The following is a 19,562-nucleotide window of genomic DNA, read 5'->3' on the forward strand; positions in this document are numbered from 1 at the left end:
ACATCAAGCACTATGGCGTTCAGCTGTAACACCTCTTCTCAATGTGAAGCAGTAGTGCCAGCTTCTAAGTTGGGATTCCACCCCGTGGCCACACGAGCCCCCCACCAGTGCCTCCTGAGCTAAGAGAAGACTCCAGGAATCACTGTCTCCGGGAGCAACAACCGCACTGTAGAGTTTCTTCCCAGCAGAAACTGAGAACGTCATCATCCTCTGAGGGACGGAGAAAGCAAAGGCAGAGGCATAAATTGCTGAGTGAAGTTGATGTTTTTGCTTTGAAAAATCTAAACAGCTAACCTACTTAGATACCAAACTGTATCTAAACAGAAATCTCAACTCTCCCTAAAAAGGAAAAAACAGAATAAAAATGCAAAGCGAAATATGCCAAAACAGTAACAAGGGTTCCGTCTGGGGGCGAGATGATGGGGGTCTCCACCTCCAACCTGCTTTTTCTACTTTACTCTAGTTTCCTAACTTTCTAGAATGAGCATTATTACTTTTAAAATCAGAAAGCAAATTTAACAGTATTCCCAAAACTAATCAACTGTTTAGAAGCTAGACCTAGTAACCATTCAAACATTCTAAAATTTGGCAGAAGAAACCTTCTCAAATTACTTTCCAATTCCAGCTTTAAGACTCCACCCACGAAGGGTCTGTCATTTCACAGAAGTCTGTCAAGGGAGGACTGACTGATTTCCACACCAGGCTCTAGTTTCAGAAACTCATCAAAAAGAGGATTTGGTCTATTGCAATGCTCATATCTCCGAGGTAAATTATATACTGATCTCCGAGGAAACATATTTCTGGAGAAAAACCAGTCCGTGTATTGTTATAGAACTCAATTTACTAGTGTCCATCAGGCTCCGTCTGATGCCCCTGGTGTCAGGGGTCTTTAGTGTAGGCAGCCCCTTCCATGTGCACCTGGGGTCCCCAGACCCGGCAGCCTTCAAGCACAAGACAGGTTTCATCAAGGGTCCAGACCTGGGGCAGTCCCTTCGTGTTCGTTGAGTCTGGATCGCTTTAGCTCCGGAGGACTGCCCTGAGGGTCTCCAGGCGTCTCTGAAACGTTAACAAACACGAGGTTGGGAAGTCACTGAACACTTCTTTTAGTTAAGAGCTGACATTTACAAAATAAGTGTTGTGCCCAGACAAGGAACTAAAGTGACTGGCAAAGTCCTATATGCGTAAGTGGAAGGATCCATACCAGTGGGTCACACCAGGGGTGATTTTGCCTCCCAAGGGACAGTGGGTAATGTCTGGTGACATTTTAGAATGTCACGAGTGGGAGGCGTGGGTACCAACATCTAAACATCCTACAATCACAGGACAGACCCCACAACAAAGAATGATCTGGCCCAGAATGTCAGCAGTGCCAAGGTTGACGAGCCTAACAGACACTATCTCCCGCACGTACCAGAGGCTGCACCACCGGCCTCACCACCAGCCTCAGTGCTTTCACTGGAAGGTGGGCTCCCTGCTGAGAATAAACAGGCAGCCAGTGAGCTTAGATGATGAGTCTGGTAAGACGCTTCCCTGCTTTCTCAGAACTGACTTAAAATTTGAGGGTGGTAATTTCCAAATGAACCAAAGAGAAGATAACCTCTTTAATTATATTAAACCAGTAACAGTGTCACTTACCTGACTGAATTTCTTCTGTGGAAGGAGTGGAAATCACACTGGTTGGTACAGAATTCAGTGGAGCATCTGTCTTTAAGGGTATTAAGCTTATTCTCCTTGATTAATAAAGTAAAGGGGTACATGGTGAATTAGTGTCACAGGAATCATTTGTGTATGATACCGAAGTTCACAACTACCCACAAGGAAACATTTAAAATTTACAGCTGATCACAGGATACAAGGCATATGTTGATGTGCCCACTTATTTAGTAACTAAGGGTTATGTTCATGTACTAAGTTAAACCATCATATTTACAACAGTCAACTTAAACCTTAACCAGTCATCTAAAATTGTCAAAGCCTGTGCTCTGTTAATTATCAGTGGTATGCTGAATGCCCTCCTGGACGATGCACATGTAAGCCTATCAGACATGGTATCTACCATGGAAAGCTCCAAAACATAGATAATTCTTTTTTAAAATCCAGTCTTAATTTTCAACAACTGTTATGTTTTTTTAAAATTACAACTGCAAGAAGCTTGCAAGAAATTTAGAGGGGAAAAACTTTAATACCAAAAACATTTCAAAGAACACCTTCCTATTCCCTTCCCCCACTTAAAAACAAATAGAGGGGGCCGGCCCGGTGGCTCAGGCAGTTAGAGCTCCATGCTCCTAATTCCGAAGGCTGCCAGTTCAATTGCCACATGGGCCAGTGGGCTCTCAACCACAAGGTTGTTTTAAGTTCAATTCCTCGAGTCCCGCAAGGGATGGGGGGCAGTGCCCCCTACAATTAGTAACGGCAACTGGACCTGGAGCTGAGCTGCACCCTCCACAACTAAGACTGAAAGGACAACTTGAAGCTGAATGGCACCCTCCACAACTAAGATTGAAAGGACAACAACTTGACTTGGAAAAAAAGTCCTGGAAGTACACACTGTTCCCCAATAAAGTCCTGTTCCCCTTCCCCAATTAAAAAAAAAAAAAGCCCCCCCCTCACCTCCCAGCAAAAGAAAAAAAAAAAAAAAAAAATCAAATGGAGAAAAAGAAAATGTTAGTTGACAGAAAGAAATCAGATTCAAAAAGAGCCAAGACTCCCCCTAACCTATATATGGATCTGCAATGAAGTCATGTGAACACGGCAGAGTTAAGACACAAAGCTTCTGTCACCTTTGTCACTGCCACCCCTTCTCGCTGGAGGCCCCAAGCCCTGGATACCTCCCAGTGCAGTTTCTGGAAGGTCAGGAGGCAGGAGATTGGTGAAGGCAGCACACAGGGCAAGAGGTAACTGCCCTCACAGCCAGACCGATGTGAGCTGGGAGCAAACATCTGGCTGTCACCTGGAGACTATTTGTCATCAGACCAGATGGACCGTTCACCGGGGGCCAGTCTGCTAAACACGGCAAACACCGCCTCAAGGTGTTCCTTGGATTTCCTGCCTACTGTAAAGTGCCCGTTACCTAAATAAAGGTGAGATGACCTTTTTATCCCAAGAGAACATGGTGAAGAAGGGGACACGTTTACTGCCTGAAAGGGCTTAGACTCTAGCAGGGGAAACAGAGGCATAGATGAAACTCCTGCAATTGAACATGATGTGTTGTGACAGAGAAAAGGGCTGATGCGACATCCAAATGGGTATTTCAGGACTCTAGTGTCACCAAGGGGAGGACATGTCCAGGGCTTCTAGAGGAAGGTAAAGGCAGAGGCCTCCAAGGGCAGAGTGTGCTCTGAGACCCCGACTTTCAGTCAGGGGAGACATGAAGGCACAGGGAGAGTGCCGACAGTCCTGGACGATGGGGAAACCACATCTGTCCACATGCCGTGCACACAACTCTGGCCTCACCAGACAGGAAGGAAACGGGGAGCCCCCTGGCGGTCTCTACGCAAGGAAGTGGCACTCTCAGATATGAGGCCAGGAAACCTCTCTGGCAGAAGTGAAGTACGTGCTGTGTGGAATTTCACCTGCTAAAGTCTGGGGCCTTTTAGTTGGTATTTTGTTTTTCAATTGCAAATCCAATTTGTTCTTCCATCAGAGGTTCTTACCGGGGTGTCGTCTTGCTCCAGGCCTGCAATGTGTTCAGCGTGACCCTCCGGGATGGGTGGGCTTTCAGGTGTTGACTGCCGGGCTGCAGGGTCTTCTCTTCTGAAGGGCCAGGTGCCGAGCTTCTGGCAGCAGCAGCCGTCGAGGCCATGTCCTTGGCCGCTGTGGGGGCTGGCGACGGTTTCGCCTGAGTGGGGATTGTACAGGGACTGCTGGGAATTCCCTCTGCCAGTCTGGGTCCTGGCAGAGACCCTTGGTGTGGCTGACTTTTAGTTTTTTTTGCTGTGTCAGGAATTCTCTCACTCAAATCTGGCTTCTCTTTCAAAGGTATTCCAAGTTCATCCTTCTCAAATGTCACAAATGAACAATAGCCATCCGTGGAAGAAATGGCCAGGAAGGCCCCATCGCTGGACCTTTGTTCCCGAAACAGGAGAGAAAGTTAGAAACTTCACCAAAGTCTATGGGCCACTCTTCATGCTCTCATTACTAGTTAAAAAAGGGAAGTTCAAGCAAAGTCACAACCTTTGTTTGAAGGCAAAAGTCAGGGAAAAAACACGACTAAGAAAGGTTCTGTGTGGTCTCCTTCCTCACACCCTCTCCTTCCCCAACCCTGTCATGATTTTCTAAGGTGCTATAATTTTTTGGCACCGTCATCAAATGCACCTAAATAAAGGTGAGATGATCTTTTTATTCCAAGATAAAAAAAGAAAATTAAAAGAAGGAAAAAGACTTATAAAGAGTAAGAAGTGGATGCTGTATGGCCAGTTCTTGGCCGAAGCTCGAGCTGGGCCTGAGGGGGCAGGGGAGGCTGGATCAGGGAACCGGGTGCTGAGGCTCTCATGTGGAAAGCGGAGCGACACCTCGGAACAGGCACGGCTCTGGGCAGCAGGGGCTCCCAGGTATGGGCTCCCCGGGGCAGCCTGCTAAGTCCCCAAACGACCAGGGCCTCCCCTGAGTTTATGAGAATTACATTAACCCACGGGGCAATCTGAAGGACACTAATACCCACTGATGTTACAACAGAAGCGGTATTGTAGCACATTAAAAATGGCTTTCTTTTTAATGCTTATTCCTTTAAAAACAAAATGTAAAGAAGGGCCAAAAAAGTCCTCTGTAGTAATGAAACGCTATCAGACCCAAGGGTCCGCTCCGAAGTAACGTGCACTGTATCTCCTCCATCCGCCTTCCCTCACCACCTGCCACTCACCAGGAAATGTCACTCAGGGTGTGGTAATGGATGTTAGACACGTAACCAAAAGGGAAGAGCTGCTGGGTGTCGTAAAAGAGCACCGAGTCCTCAGAAGCCACGGCGAACACCAGGCGGTAGGGCAGGCGCACCAGCTCTCCGGACGGTCCGTCTGCGGGGGCGGGCAACGGGGACAGGAACACAAGCAAAAGCCACGTTCCCCAAGGAAACAACAAATTTCCCCGCCGACAGTCCTCTCCCAGAGGACAAACATGACACAATTTTATGAAAGACTAGTTGGCTGTCTGCTTCATAAAAGAATTCAGTTCTTTATATTACTTTACATATAAATGTATGTATAAAGGAGAACCATGGATGAACCAATGAGGACGCTGTGTAATGACCCAAGAATCACGGGCACCCAATGTCCAAAAACAAGAGAAAAGGGGGTGTCAACAAGGCAAGTCCATCTGAGGGGTCACTTTCTTATAAGGAAAAATAAGGGTCACATAGAAACCTTTTATAAAGAGATGCTTTGATGCTCTTTCGAGTTAATTATATTCATTCTCACAAAGGATTAGAAAGTTAAAAACAATGTCTGCTTCCAGCCACGAAGTAATGCAGGCCCAATTTGTCCTCCGATTTTTTAAAACACTGAGCTGATATCAGTCAATGAAGGACAAGCGATCCCTGAGAGATAGGAAGCAAGTGAGCTTAAGTGCTCATAGCCTCAGCTCACTGCCTGGAGTTTCCGGGCCCAGCAGAAGTGGGGGAGCCCAGGCGGCGCCCAGCAGACGCCCTGCGCTGACAAGACAGAGCTGGGAGTCCTGATCGGCCAAGGTCACCGGGGCTCACAGGATGGAGGAGCAGAGACAGGAGGGAGAGCTGCACAGACCTGCAGGGGCCCTCTCATCTTCCGCTGAGCACTGACCGCTCAGAGAATGCGCGAGGAAACGACCCAGGTCTGAACCAGAACGTCGGGAAAGGTAATCCCCGAAGCTCACACCAACCAGAGCGGGAAAGCTCTGATTTCACAGGCATCGGTTATAATGAGGGCTGAGCCTCAGCAGTGGGAAAATTCACCCTCGACCCTGTGATCCACCTAACAAAGCTTAACAAACAGCAGGACCCGTAAGAAGCAGAACATTTCCAGGTAACATAACTGCGTCCTAGAGTAAAGCTCAAAAATATTTGTAAAAACAAAAAGTATACCCAGCAAACCACTAAGGTAAAATTCACAATGTCTGGCACCCAATAAAAAATTGCAGGGCGTACAGAGCAACAGCAAAATATGACCCACAGTGAGGAAAAAAATAATCAAAACCAATCTTTCGTACGTGAAGACATGAATTATGATAAAAACTGTATTCTACGTGTTCAAGAAGCAAGAGGAAAGATGGAGCATGTTGAGTAGAGACACGGAATATATAAGAAAGACCCAAATAGAACTTCTTGAGATGAAAACTACGGTGTCGCAGGTGGAAAATACACTGGATGGCACCAAGGGCAGATTACAGATAGTGAACTCACGACACAAGCTATAGGACTACCCAAAATAAAACATTGAGAGGAAAAAAACAAGTAATCAGGGCGTCAGTAAGCCGTGGGATAACTTCAAACGGCCTAACACGTGTGTGGTTGGAATCACTGAAGAAGAGGAGAGGGAGGGGAATGACAAAGAAACACTTGAAGAAATAATGGCCGAAATCCCCCAAATTTGGAGAAAAGTTAAAAAACAAAGAAAAATCCAACTCATACATAATTTTACTGCATAAAAAAATCAATAATGAATGACATTCAAACTGCTTCATTCCATTAAAGTTGCTTTAAACAAACAAAGTAAGTTCCGGACCATGCAAACAACTGACATATTTTGGTAGCAACAGTCTTTGCTCCAGCTCTTAAGGGTAACTAAACTGGACCAAACCCACATACTCATCTTTCCCCACAAGATAAAGTCCAAGTCTCCACCCTACCCTGGTAACCTGCCTCAGAAAACATAATATAACCTCTGTGGACATGACGTACCTGTTTCCATCACAGGCCTCAACTCAAAGTAGACGGGACAGCAGCGGACAGCAAGTGTCGCTTTTCCAGGATGCGGAAGGTGAGCAATAGGCCTGAACATGAATCACAATTTTAGAAAAAGGCACCGTTACTTAACAAAAGAAAAAAGGGTAAACGTTTCAAATAGTTCTTCAATTGCATACCTTTTAAGATTTTTCCTGGAGAAAATATAAGTTGTGTTCGTTACATTTTCCCCAGATTCCACGCATCCGGCTGGGGAAGCAGGGAAAAGGAGGGAGAGGAAGGACAGGCAATGTTTTATTAAACTGTTCACCAGCAAAAGCTCAAGAGCATCCAATCTGGCTTGTAAATAATTTTCCCAAAAGATGTGTATCCCCTGGACAATGTTTTTGTGACTCAGGACAAATACAAGCACAGTCTGTGCTCAGCCCTTACTCTGGTTCTGCCCACCTGTCCTCTCACCTGAGTGTCATCTCACCTGAGGGGCTCGGCTGCCCCCGGAACCACTTCCGGATCTGGGCAAGAAGAACTTCAAGTGGGAGCCCCTGCTACAGAAGACCTTGGCCTGAGAATCCAGCTGAAGCGCTGGGACTACATCCCCAGATCTCTCCCCTGGATTCTGATCTCAGTTGTCAGCCGAAGGCTGAGACTCGGGCCTTTTCCCATCTGCCTGATGGAGCCAGGAGGCCGCCAGGAGGCCTAGCCCTCTGCTGAAATCTCCACCCCTGCAGAAGCTGACTTTGCTCTGGGGAGCAGCCCACGCTTGAGAGCTCATCTCCACTCACCCCAGGAAGTACTTAATACCAGGTCAGACCCTGCCAGAGGACCATCAAACACAGTTGCTCTTGGGAACATCTCCCCGTCCTATGTTGAAATTTCTTGCTACATATGCACATATATAATCTTACACGTGACCATTTTGTATCTACTGGGAAGGGCAGCAGACAGTATTAGTAGTCCTACTCTGTCCCCATCTCACCCCACCTTTCCACCCCCAGGTGTCCACGCTGACATACCATTATGTCATTTTTATATGTCCTCCCTGCTCACAGAATCATTACAACCAGTTATAACTGAACTGCACAGTGGATTTTTTTAGTTTATTTTACAAAATGGAGTATTATTTAGACTTTTCTTTATTTTGCTTTTCTTAGCCAACTGCTCACAAAAGGTAAGTTGGATAGCATTGATGCATTTTATTTTTCTTTTCCTCTCCCATCCTGTTCTCCACCTCTTACATTTTATTTTTATTCTTATGTTTGCCTTTGTCCTATATCCACACATTATATCTGATGCTGGCACTCACTCTGGAAGTAATACAGAGGTTACAACCCTCCGACCAGAGTCCTGACAAGGCCCTGGCTTTGTGAAACTCACCTGGTGTGAGGAGCAAAGATCCGTCAGGAGTGAAGCTGAGTCTGCGAAAGAATGACTTCATGCTGTCGTCGTGAAACATCCGGTAACTTCTTGCCTGTGGCACAAAGTTCAAACATTATTCCAAATCTTTCCATTCACAATCAAGGCTTACCAATTCTTAGATATTTTTCTTTATGTGTTACCACTTATTACTGACATAATAATGAAACTAAAAGACATTAAAAATCAAATAATCATGCAGGCCTGCAAGAGGAATCACTCATGAACTGATCACCTTTCTGTTAAGGAATGTTGTGTGTGTATGTGTACGTGTCTATATATGTTTGTGTGGTTCTACGATCAGTTTTAAAAAACCTCTGGAAGAACTCACACCACACTGTCAACAATGATGTGTGGGGGGATGAGACTGGGAGAAAGCAGAAAGATGACCAGGCGTCCTTTGCTTGTGATCTGTGTGTATCCATTTAGAATTTCCAACCGAAGGAATACTTTAAAAACAGAGTTGATTTCTAAACTGTTAACCATATTATCTTTTCCAACAACATGTCTTGAACATCCGTGTGAAAGCTTCTGCTACCATTTACCAACACTTTATGAACATGAAGACTTGAATTCTCAAGAATCCAAGGAAGCATTACTGCTCACGTTACAAAGTGTATGACATCACAGGGTCGGCCTGCTCACACCCACACGGCCTTCACCTGCCGCCTGGGGCTGGAATGGCACATCCGTTTCTTCCAGTAACCGAATTGCTCCCTTTTGCCTAACTGCCTGCCTCAGTAGTTTTGATTCCTCCAGGACCAGGATCCTATTTTCATTCACCAGTTCTTGCTAAGATCAAAATCCTCCCCTCCCTATTCCTGAACACCAGCCCATCGGCTGGGTCCCTGCTGTCTGCTGTGGGAGTTCTCCGTCTACCTGCCAAGGCGGTGTCCTGCCTGCTGCTGGATGACCACACACCTGCCTTCCTGTGCCTACTGCTGGCACCCTCCTAGATCGGCAGCGCTCAACCCTCACTACACCTTGGAACCCGGAGGCCCTGCCTACCTCCAGCCACACAAATCATACCTCAGGGGTGGGGCCTAGGCCCCATATTTTTTAATGATTCCCACGTCACTCCACAGTGCAGCCAGAGTTGGAAACCACTATCCTCTATCAGTAGCTCTCCCCGGGCCCCCAGATGTCCCCATTTCCAGAAAGACCAGGCCACCATGTTAACTGAGACCTGACTGTCAGAAAGGAAATCTCACTGTGCTTCGGGTGCCGGGTCCTTGAGACAGTGATTTCGCTGCAAGACACAGAGGAGCCCATGGCCTCCAAAGTCTCAGGTAAGTACCAACGGGATGCCAAAATATTTCATACCTCTCCTTCAGCCCCTACTCCAGACAACATCTTTGAAACATTAAAAGCCACACGTTTCTTCTGGATGCTGTATACCCTCAGGATCCTAAATAAATAAGAAAAGTCAGATTTATCTCGTCCAGTAAATGAATTATGCTCCCCACAAACACAATCTACTAACAAAACTGAAGATCGCTTTAACGATATTTGGCCTGTGAAACCATTTTCCAATAACTTTCCCACTTAACTGAGTAATGTTGACAGACGCAAGTATTAATAATGAAAAAGGTACCACTAATGAAATGGAGAAATAGGTCATCATTTCATTTTTTTATTGAATGTTTCAACTTCTCAAGTAATAAGTACTTTAGGCCAGGCCTTATTTTTCAGGTCAGGGACGTTTGGCCCAGAGGCAATTTGTGTGACTGTGGTGAAGTTTATTTTTTATTTTGTGTTGACCAGTCTCGTCCTCAGGGATTTGCAAGAGTAAGGAAAACACCAGCAGGTAACTCTGGCTGCTGGTAACTCGTATCAGTCCCACTAGCTAATCAGACTCTTTCACTCCTGATGGCCTGAATAAAAAACATATTTCAGAAATCACATTTGGAATATAGCAGAAGAGCTTATGAAAAATGCGCACTAACTCTTCCATCTTGCTTTCATTCCAGGGCCATCTGAAATTAAACTTGCTGTAATTAAAAGTAGTTAGACAAATATTCAAAATGTCTATTCTGACTGATGAGTAATACACCAGGCACCTCTAATATATTTTTTTAATGTTTTGTTCCAAGAACACAATTTAATGCAATAATACCAGTCAGTACACACATCAGTTAAGTGTTCCTTTCAAAAGGGACAAAAGATTTTATATTAATTTAAATGGAAGCATTAACAATCACTGTATTAGTAAACTGTAATAAAAAAAATGAAATAAATAGTCCAACCTTACCACTAGGTACCTCGATTGCTTACATCATAATTTATACAAGACTTTTCTTTAAAAGTTGCCCATGAAATTTAAATTCAATTCAAAGCTCTTTCTGCATTCATTCACCCATTCAATAAAGATTTAGTTAGTACTAATTTCATGTAAGGCACTTACCCTGCTGAGTTTCTTATTTTTCTTATGTTGCAAGAATAACAGTAAAACAAAATGCTTTATATCAAACCAAGAACAAAAGAATCAAAGCAAGACATGGTTTATGGTGGTTAAGTTGTGATAAAATACTTTTGCAGAAAATTTCAAGTAAATAAACAGACATAAAGACTACGTGCCCAATACTAACGCACCTGTCACAGCTCAAGGTAGCAACATACAGACCCAAAGGATCCCAGGCCACTCCTTGTACGTAACTTTTATGTTCATTAAAAATTGAGATCTTTTGTCCTAGAGGAAAAAGCACACAACAGCATTACCAAAACCTACCCAAGCACAAATGAAGTACAGTTTAAGTATTACTGCCTTTGTAGCATTCTGTCATTTGGCTGGCAGTAACTGAGACTCTGCACCAAACTCTGTGTCAGGCTCTAGGGACACAAAGATGACTTCACACACCCTCACTGCCAAGGCACTCACGTCTTAATGGTAGAGACAGGCCCACCGATAGGCGAGCACACTGCAGCCTGATCCGGTGTACTTGCAATACAGGGGAGGCTAACAAAGCAGCAGGTGAGGGTCAAGGGGACGAGGGGGGCCCAGTTCTCCAGGTCAGGCAGGACGAAGGCCGTGAAGGGGGAAAGGAGGTATTCTCAGCCAGCCCACGGGGGAAAAGCCAGCTGAGGCACGCGGCGCAATGAAGTAACTGAGAACTGCTAGTGGGTAAGGTGAGAGCCAACATGGCAAGACGAGGAGGAACGGAGGTGTGCGGCAGGAACCCTGCGGACAAGGAGAAGGCGCTGGGTGTTCACGGTGTGGCTAAGAGGGACGCTGAGAGGAAGTGATCTGATTATAAGGATGAAACCTCGGTGTTAGGAAAGAGCACAGGAAGTGTTACTAGTTAGGAGGTGGGAGTAGCCGGGTGGGAGACGAGGGCCGCAACCAGAACGGCGCTAATAGGGGTGGATGGGCAAGGGACTTGGGGGAAACAGAAGAAAAAACCAGGAGCACAGAAACGTGACCTGAATAAAAAGAGGAGGGAGTTATGAAGCTTTGACCATTCTAGGAAGGGAAAAAAAGAACCTCTTCTCTGAAGAGTGCTCAGCCCTCACTCTCTCCCACCTTTCTCCCCTCCCATTCACTCAGCCCTCTGCACTGGCTTCCACTCCCACGCCTGCTAAAACTGCTACGTGGTACACAGGTTTTGGGCAAACTTGCCTGCCCCTTTTCCTTCTTGAAACGCTTTTCAGGGAGTCCGCTGAGACGAAGGTGGCCGGGGGTGAAGAGGGCTGACGATAACCTGTAGTGGTTTGGGGGAGCTACCGGGGAGAAGAGGAGGGGGATCTGACCTCCCAAGTGAAAGGGGTGGGGGACCCTGAGACCCCACCTGAGGTTGGTGAGGGTGAGTCTGTAGCGGCCCAGCCTGCCGGGTGGCAGGTTTTTAACCAGCTGTGCTCAGCCTGACTAGGAAACTAAAGGGGACTGAACAGCGATCCTGGGTTGGGGGTTGTCTTGGTGGGTAAGATGGACGAAAAGGGCCCGAGGGGATGGACGGTGTTCAAAAATGATCATTTTGGGGAGCAAGCTGGATAGAGAAAATAGCAGAGGCCAGAAGGGGCTCACAGACCACGAAACAGAGGGCTCGGGGGACCCGAAGGCTCTAGGAAGAAAAAGAGCAGAAAGTGAAGGTGTGAGCAAACTAATGGAGATGGTTCTGATGGGAGAGGGGGACGCTTGGCTTAAGATGTCATTGACAGAGCAGTTAAAATGACAGAGGTCTTCTAAGAAGCCCAGAACTGTGAGCTGACACGACATGACAACTGTGGACGAAGCACATGTTCTTTTGAAAAGTGCTCTCTTGAAGTTTTTGACTCAGACTTTGGAGGAACTAAGGTGATCGTTAATACAAGGAATCACAACATGTGGAATTCCTTAAAGAAAAATTTATTGACTTTAAATAATTTTGCCCATGTTACACATAATAAAAGAAAAACAACCCTTTACAAAAAAAAAAAAACGGCAGAGGTCTAGGACGTGACCTGATTTCCACACTCCCAGTTCCCATCTCAGGAAATGGCACCAATATCCACCTGGCTGTCAAAAACCTTGGAGTTACAGCCAATGCATCAAATCCCGTCAGCCCTTTCTTCAAATTATATCCCAACCAAACCCTTTCCTTTCTCACCCGTTCCATCACCAGCACCCTAGCCCGAGCCATTACCAGCTCTCCCCTGAATTACTCCTAAGATGCTAAACCACTAACAGGTTCCCTCGCTATCGCTTGTGTTCTCCTAGGATCAATTTACCACGTGCCACCCACAGACATCTTTCTTAAAACAGAAGTATAATCCAGCTACTCTTTTGCTCAAAACCCTTCAGCAGCACGTGTTACACTTGGGACACAACGTGAAACCCTTTCCATGGTCTACAACCCCCTGTGGCCTGGCCCGCCCACCCCCATCCTCCGCTTCTCCCTTCCCCCTGCTCCAGTACACTATCCCTGTCCTCCACGCAGGGCCTCTGCCCTCGCTGTTCCCATGGGCTGGAACGCTCTTCCCCAAAGTGACACGCATGGCTTGCTCCCCGACTTCATTCAGGTCGCTGTTCAAAGGCCACGTGCTCAGAGAGCCTCCCCTGATCACCCTGCCCCTGTCCCACCCCATCCCAGCAGCCACCCCTGCCTGACCACTTCGTATGTTTTTCCAGCACCTGCAATAGTGCCCAGCACGCTGGCCAAGTTCCAGCATTACAGTTGGCTTCAGGGGGACGCTGGATGGATGCCACACAGACACGGAAATTATCCAGGACAATGGCCAGCTTTAGGGATGAGAAGAAGACAGTGACACTGGTCCTCCATTTTGCAGAATGTCAGGGACTAATTAGAAAGAGTGTGACGGAGATGAGGGAAGAAGGAGGATGGGTTAGCTGGACGGCATAGCACTCAAAGGACAGACTTTACGGAGAGGATGAAAACGAGACAGACTGGTGGCGGCAGGGACCCTACCAGGGCACCTGGCTTGTGGGAGAATTAGAAGCCTGTACAACGGAGGAAAGCAGAGGAAGAGGCTGGGAGAAAACACAGAGCTGAGTGAGTACAGGCCTGCAGGGCTGGGCATCAATACCGCTGGCCTTTGGCATTTCATGCTCTTTTTACACTGTAAGTTCTCGGTGTGTACGTCTGCCCAGCTAGAGAGCAGGTTCTCGAAAAGCAGCGAGGTGTGCTGGGCTTTCTTTGATCGTCTAAAATGGAAAGCTGATCCTACCTACCCTGATAGGCAGATTTCAGTGCCCCATTAGTTGTGACTTGCTGATCTTCCCCAGATCCTAAGCTCCACAAAGGCAGGGACCAGCCCTGCCCCCATCATGGACGCATCCCCAGGCCTGTGGGACCCACCTTGCTCTGGCACCAGTAACTCATGACACCACTGCTAAGCCTCATACACTCTGCCTGGGACTCTAAAACTGAGCCGGATCGTGGCATGTGGGCAAATCCCTAACCTGCCGTGCCAAACACCTATTTTAGCTCACTAAAGACACTCTCCTTACTCCTTTAAAGACAACGGGGGCAGTCTTTTAAGACACTTAAAATATTCCTTCCCCTGATAATAAAACATACAGCTACCTTTACTGACATCCCATATGATGGCGGTGTTATCCACGGAGGCAGAAGCCATGAAATTCCCATCAGATGCCCAGCAAATATCATACACGTCTTCTAGGTGGCCCCTAGAATCCGAAGAGGAAAAAAGAAGGGAGAAAGGAGAGAAAAACTATCAAAAATGTAAAGGCAAACTCAGGGAGCACACATTAGAACCGGATATTAGAAATTTCCACTGGGAACTGTATTAGCTATAGCTCCACTCTACCACCTTCAAGGATAGTTGTAGCTTTAAAACAGACTCAATTTTACTAAGGGAAATTTTACAGCAGAAACTAAGAAAATCCATTTTAATCATGCTTTTCTCTTTTAAAGCTCTTCTCTTATTTCGTTCTTGCATAAGTCAGTTTCAAGTGAGATCTGGAAGTCCAAGTGGGTCTCAGGCAAATGCACTGACGAGGGCAAGACCCGTGCCCACGGCCCCTCCCCAGGTCACCTCAGGGTTTTCACCACCGTCCAGTTCTCCTTGTTCAGCTGAGCCTCATCCTCATCCTGAAACGCAATCTGCTCTGGCTCCTTGTTGTCATTCACCTTCCACAACAGAATGACAGCATCTGCGGAGTGAGTCAATTCAAGATGAGCGGTGCTTCTGAAGGAATATCATCGCCTCCACAGCTAAGCCACTGGCAAATAGACCAGCTGGCAGGGAGGAGCTGGGCCGCCTCATGATGCCCACCTGCCAAGGACAGGCACTAAGTAGCTGATAATTTGTAGCTGTGACTTCTCTGGGGCGGGAATGGAAGCGGGGTGGGGGTGCCAGGCCCCCGCTTTGTTCCCTGGTCCCCTGTAGACTGCAGAAGTGTTCAGTGAAGGGAAAGGCAGGAGTGGATACAAGTGGGGAGCTATAAAATGACAATTAAAGAAAAAGAAGCCATGCTTTATTATAGCACACCCCTTCACGTCTGGATTTTTAGAGCATTAAGCAATATTTATGTTGTTCAATAGACACTACAGCCACAAGGATTGACTTCTCCAAATGCAGACAAGAAAAACAGGTTTGCCTTCTGAACTAAAACTCCAAAATCAAGCTTACACCATATCAGAGCTATACAAAGTCACCTGAAACAGAAGGGTCCCAAGGCCAGCAAAACACCACTGCAAAGCGACTGACTACATGAACAAATCTAAAGGCATAACCTATAAATGACTGAATAGGAAAAAACAAAACAGCAAAGAGCCACCAACACAAGAGTTGGCAGATCGCTCCTAGGTGTGTAACTTTTAGCAAGTCACTTGATGCCTCAGTTTCCTCAGCTGTAAAATGGAGGTAACAGTATACCTACCTCAGAAGGCTGTTTGAGGATTAAATGAGTACGTATGCATAAAGCACTTACAACACAATGCCTGGCACATGGAGAGCCCATAGATGTGTCAGCTATCAAGATCACGGACACATCAGATACCTTAGCCCGATGTCATCAATTGTCTGAGTCCTCTGACTCCCACGTTCTGTTCTGACTCCACACTCACCACAAAACCTGACCGTTCCCTGGCTTCCCTTTGAGGAACGCCTGAAGGAGGAGAGTGAATGAGATGCTTGGCTATGTGGACACCTGCGGTCTCATTCTAAATTAACTGGAAGCCTGGGAGTTTGGCTGAGAGAAGACTGGCCCCACAGATGGACGCTCTCCACATGCTGACTAACAGCAGGTTTCTGGGCCAAAGGACTTTGTAGAACGAGTGCTGGCCTGTGCAACCTCGCAGGAGCCAGCCCGCTGGCCTCCCCAGGTGGTGTGCCCCACTCACCACCTCTCCCCTCTCAGGACATCCTGGCACTGAATCTAATAACCAGGTCTCTTTTCCTCCTGTAAACAAAATCTGAGATTTTTGTTTTATTTTGTACTGACTTCTAGAATGTTCTATTATTAAAGCATGGTAAAAAGATTTACTTTTGCTGTAGTCTAAAGAGTGAAGGTAGAGAATATATAAAATGGAGTCCCTTTAACCAAGGTGTTAAAATTATTAACGTTATGAAGGTTGAGGCATGAGGAAGGACTATTCTTGTTGTAACTAGCCTAGAAACTCAAACTTTTTGAACTTTCCAGTCCTGTCAATGCCTGGATATTCATCTGAATATACACCAGACTTCCAGATAACCTTCTGCTCGCCCACTAAAGGACTCATATGTCCAGGCCACCAGACATCCATTATCCAGACTGCCAGGCATGACCAAACCTCATGGTGCCCATCCTCTAGCCCACCTGACATCCATCAGCCAGACTGCCAGACAACCGAGTGACAACTGTCCTAGACCAATCCTAGGCCTGAGAAGGCAGGACTGAGAATTCTCAAGAATGTACTTTTGGGGCGGCCGGGTGGTTCAGGTGGTTAGAACGCGAGCTCTCAACAAGGTTGCCGGTTTGATTCCTGCATGGGATGGTGGGCTGCGCCCCCTGCAACTAAAAATTGAAAATGGCGCCAGGACTCGGAGCTAGCTGTGCCCTCCACAACTAGAATGAAGGACAACAACTTGACTTGGAGCTGGGTCCTGGAGAAACACACTGTTCCCCAATAAAAATTTTAAAAAATATATTTAGTTCTACTCATTTTAAAAAAAAAATGTACGTTTGACTTCTCTTTCCACTTTGGAACACTCCTGGGATTTTGCCTAGCTTTGTTCCCAGTGTGCAAACTCTACGACCCTTGAATAAATCTCTATCATTTATTTGTAGCCAAAGCCTCCAGACTCTTTCTGAGTTTGCTCGACAAGTTTTATGCCATTTAAGTAAAAGCAGAAAGTATGAATCAATCTACTTCCCCCAAACAATTTACAGGGCCATTTGGACAATAGTCCCTAAGCCAATTAATTGTACGGAAACATGGAAGAGACTGTGACCATATACTATTTACATATACTGAACTAACAATCCAGCCCAGACAGAACAGTTGCCTTGGGACTCTGACAGAATGGTAAACACCTTCCTACTTGCCTGCAAACCAGCCCAGTGGGAAAGGGGCCATTTTCAAATAGGTCTTCTCAGTTTAAGCTTGTTGTCCTCCACCTACCCCTGTTCCCCAAAACATTATTTCACTAACCTATTTCAATGATAGATTGAGAAGGTCAAGCAATCTCTAAAATAAAAAAGCCTATCTAAGCTCAAATCTCACTATTTGACATGTGACACCTGGGTATGTGTTTTCTAAAGAGTTTTGAAGTGCCATACTCACCATCTCCTCCCGATGCTAAAATTTCCCCACTTGGAGAAAAACGCACGACATTGACAACTTTGGTATGGCGAGCAAGATTGGACAAAAATTCAACAATGGCCTTTCCATCTGGTCCTTTTTCTACCTTCCAGATCTGTTGGTACCAAAACATTCATTCAGAGAAACATTGAGTAAGCACCTACCATATGATGTATACTAAAACAGTACTACACTTATTTTCAGGGCGGAAACTTAGTTTTTCTTTTGCAACATAAAATGAAGAAACTTCTTTCTGAAAGAAACCCATAGTCCCATTGCCTGTAGTCTTCCCTCCTATCTCTTTGCAGTGCAAACTCTTCCCCAATAGGAACCTGGCTCAGGATTTTAAAATAATGGGCGTCCAGTTATGTCAATCTAAGTAATGTTACCCAAGGAAGAAAGCTGCTTTCTTTTGCTTTCATGGTTCACTCAAGGCCCCGAGGACCTATCCCTCTGGGCTAGATGAGGAAGTAGTTTGAGTTGCGTAACCGGTTTTACATAAAAGACTGGAGAATGCTGCTTCACGGGTGCTTCTCTGTGCCTTTCTACCTCTGCCAGATTTACCCTAACAGTGGTGTCCACCCCTGCGGACGCCAGTTTGTGGATCCTCCCGGCCGCGCCGTGCTGGAAGTCCAGGCTGTACACAGGCTCCTTGTTGTGCCAGGCTATTTCACAAGTGATGACTTTCATCCTCCTGAGTCTTGAAGGGGCCACAGTATTCCTCGCACACCGTTCTTTTTCCAGACAGGAAAGCTGAAAATCGTTGGAAATGAATATAGCAGGACAGGTGTATTCGACACTTATTGTGAACCAGGAATCCTGCTAACCCATTACAACTGTACGCTGTCCTGGGAAAGGATGTTAATGGTGAGCTGTGACGTAACGCCTTGCGAGTTCTACCTAAGCCTCGCCTGCTGAGTTTGTTCTGCTGCTACCGAAAAGCAAAATGGAACACTCAGGCAGAGAAGATAAAGGGGCTGGGGCTGGCTGCGCAACCGCCCCCCTTAGTGGGGATTGGCGAGCGCGCCTGGAGAACCGGGGGCCGGGTCCTCCAGGGGAGGGGGCTGTGCGGAGGGGGCCGCAGTAGTAGGGTGCTACCCGGAGGAGACCCGGGCCGCTGGAAACCCACACTTCCCAGGAGCCCGGACGCCCGTGGGAGGGAGCTGTTCCGGGGAGGGGGCCCCAGAGGGACAGGGTGGCCAAGGGGGAGGTGGGGGCTGCCGGGTAAAGGGTCCGCAGAGGGAGGGAGCCGGGGCCGCGGGGGGAACCCCACTTCCCACAGTCGGGGCCTCCCAGGGCAGAGGGCCCCCCCCTTCCTAGGCCTCACGGGACAGAGCGGTCTGCGGGGGAAGCCAAGAGCGGGTTTAGCTGGGAGACCACGCGGGGCAGGGGCCTTGGCGGGAACTGGCCGCCCAACGCGCGCCGCTCTGGAGCTATCCCGGGCCCCTGCAGCCTGCCCTCGGCGAGAGTCTCTCGCTCCCGCCCCGCCCGGCCCGGAGACCCAAGGGGACACGGGAGCCAGATCCGCTGAAAACATACCTGCAGGGACGCATCCAACTCAGCAGCGCCTTGGCGCGGGCGGCTTCCCGCGCGCCACAGGCCGCGCCTCCGAGTGGGCGGGGCTTCGGGACGCCCCGCCTTCCCGCCCCAGCACCTTCGGTTGGTCCGGGCGGGGCTGAGTCGTTCCGTCAGGGCTAGTTCCTGCCCGCCCACTAATTCCCCGCTGGACCCACGCACCGGAGAAACAATGGGGGTAGTTCATTCACTCGTTAGTTCAATCACTTCTTCCTTGTAGATTCAGTCTTTTAGCAAAATTTACTCAACATTTGCTATACGCTGGACCCTGTGCGGGCGCCGGATACACAGTGGATCGCGAAGCTGACTTAGACTTACCCTCAGGGAAGTTACAGTCCGGTAGAAGGAAGGGAAGAGACGTCCTGTAGGACAGGCGGGAAGGCTGTAACTCAGATCCTCCCAAGACCACCAAGTCTTTTACTGGTGCAGCAAATATTAGGTTGCTGCAAAAGTAATTGCGGTTT

At 47.3% G+C, this 19,562-nt stretch overlaps 1 protein-coding gene across 5 annotated transcripts; it reads right to left on the reverse strand.

The window, feature by feature from the left end:
* Positions 1-823: 823 nt before the first annotated feature.
* CHAF1B (chromatin assembly factor 1 subunit B) lies at positions 824-19,153 on the reverse strand. 5 transcript variants are annotated; one of them, XM_019730295.2, is made up of 15 exons: positions 19,063-19,153; positions 18,088-18,276; positions 17,506-17,638; positions 14,774-14,891; positions 14,302-14,405; positions 10,874-10,970; positions 9,605-9,689; positions 8,243-8,336; positions 7,048-7,117; positions 6,866-6,957; positions 4,859-5,009; positions 3,654-4,064; positions 1,636-1,730; positions 1,412-1,474; positions 824-1,056 (listed from the first exon to the last, which is right to left on the reverse strand). In XM_019730295.2, exons 2-15 carry the CDS (start codon positions 18,211-18,213, stop codon positions 965-967), a joined length of 1,731 nt encoding a protein of 576 aa, XP_019585854.2. In that variant the 5' UTR covers positions 18,214-18,276; positions 19,063-19,153; the 3' UTR covers positions 824-964. The 5 variants fall into 5 exon arrangements, with proteins under 5 accessions (XP_019585854.2, XP_074181664.1, XP_019585855.2 ...); XM_074325563.1 differs by having other exon boundaries at positions 18,088-18,257; positions 19,063-19,140; XM_019730296.2 differs by having other exon boundaries at positions 1,412-1,471; positions 19,063-19,130.
* Positions 19,154-19,562: the final 409 nt, after the last annotated feature.

The sequence above is a fragment of the Rhinolophus sinicus genome, linkage group LG01 (genome assembly GCF_036562045.2).
Source record: "Rhinolophus sinicus isolate RSC01 linkage group LG01, ASM3656204v1, whole genome shotgun sequence".
Classification (NCBI taxonomy): Eukaryota; Metazoa; Chordata; class Mammalia; order Chiroptera; family Rhinolophidae; genus Rhinolophus; species Rhinolophus sinicus.

Coding starts and splice junctions, on each gene's coding strand:
- CHAF1B (XM_019730295.2), bottom strand. CDS start 18,213: ATGAAAGTCATCACTTGTGAAATAGCCTGGCACAACAAGGAGCCTGTG. Junction 1,731..3,653: donor TGGAGCAAGACGACACCCCG/GTAAGAACCTCT, acceptor TTATTAATCAAG/GAGAATAAGCTTAATACCCT. Junction 1,475..1,635: donor CACAGAAGAAATTCAGTCAG/GTAAGTGACACT, acceptor GTTTATTCTCAG/CAGGGAGCCCACCTTCCAGT.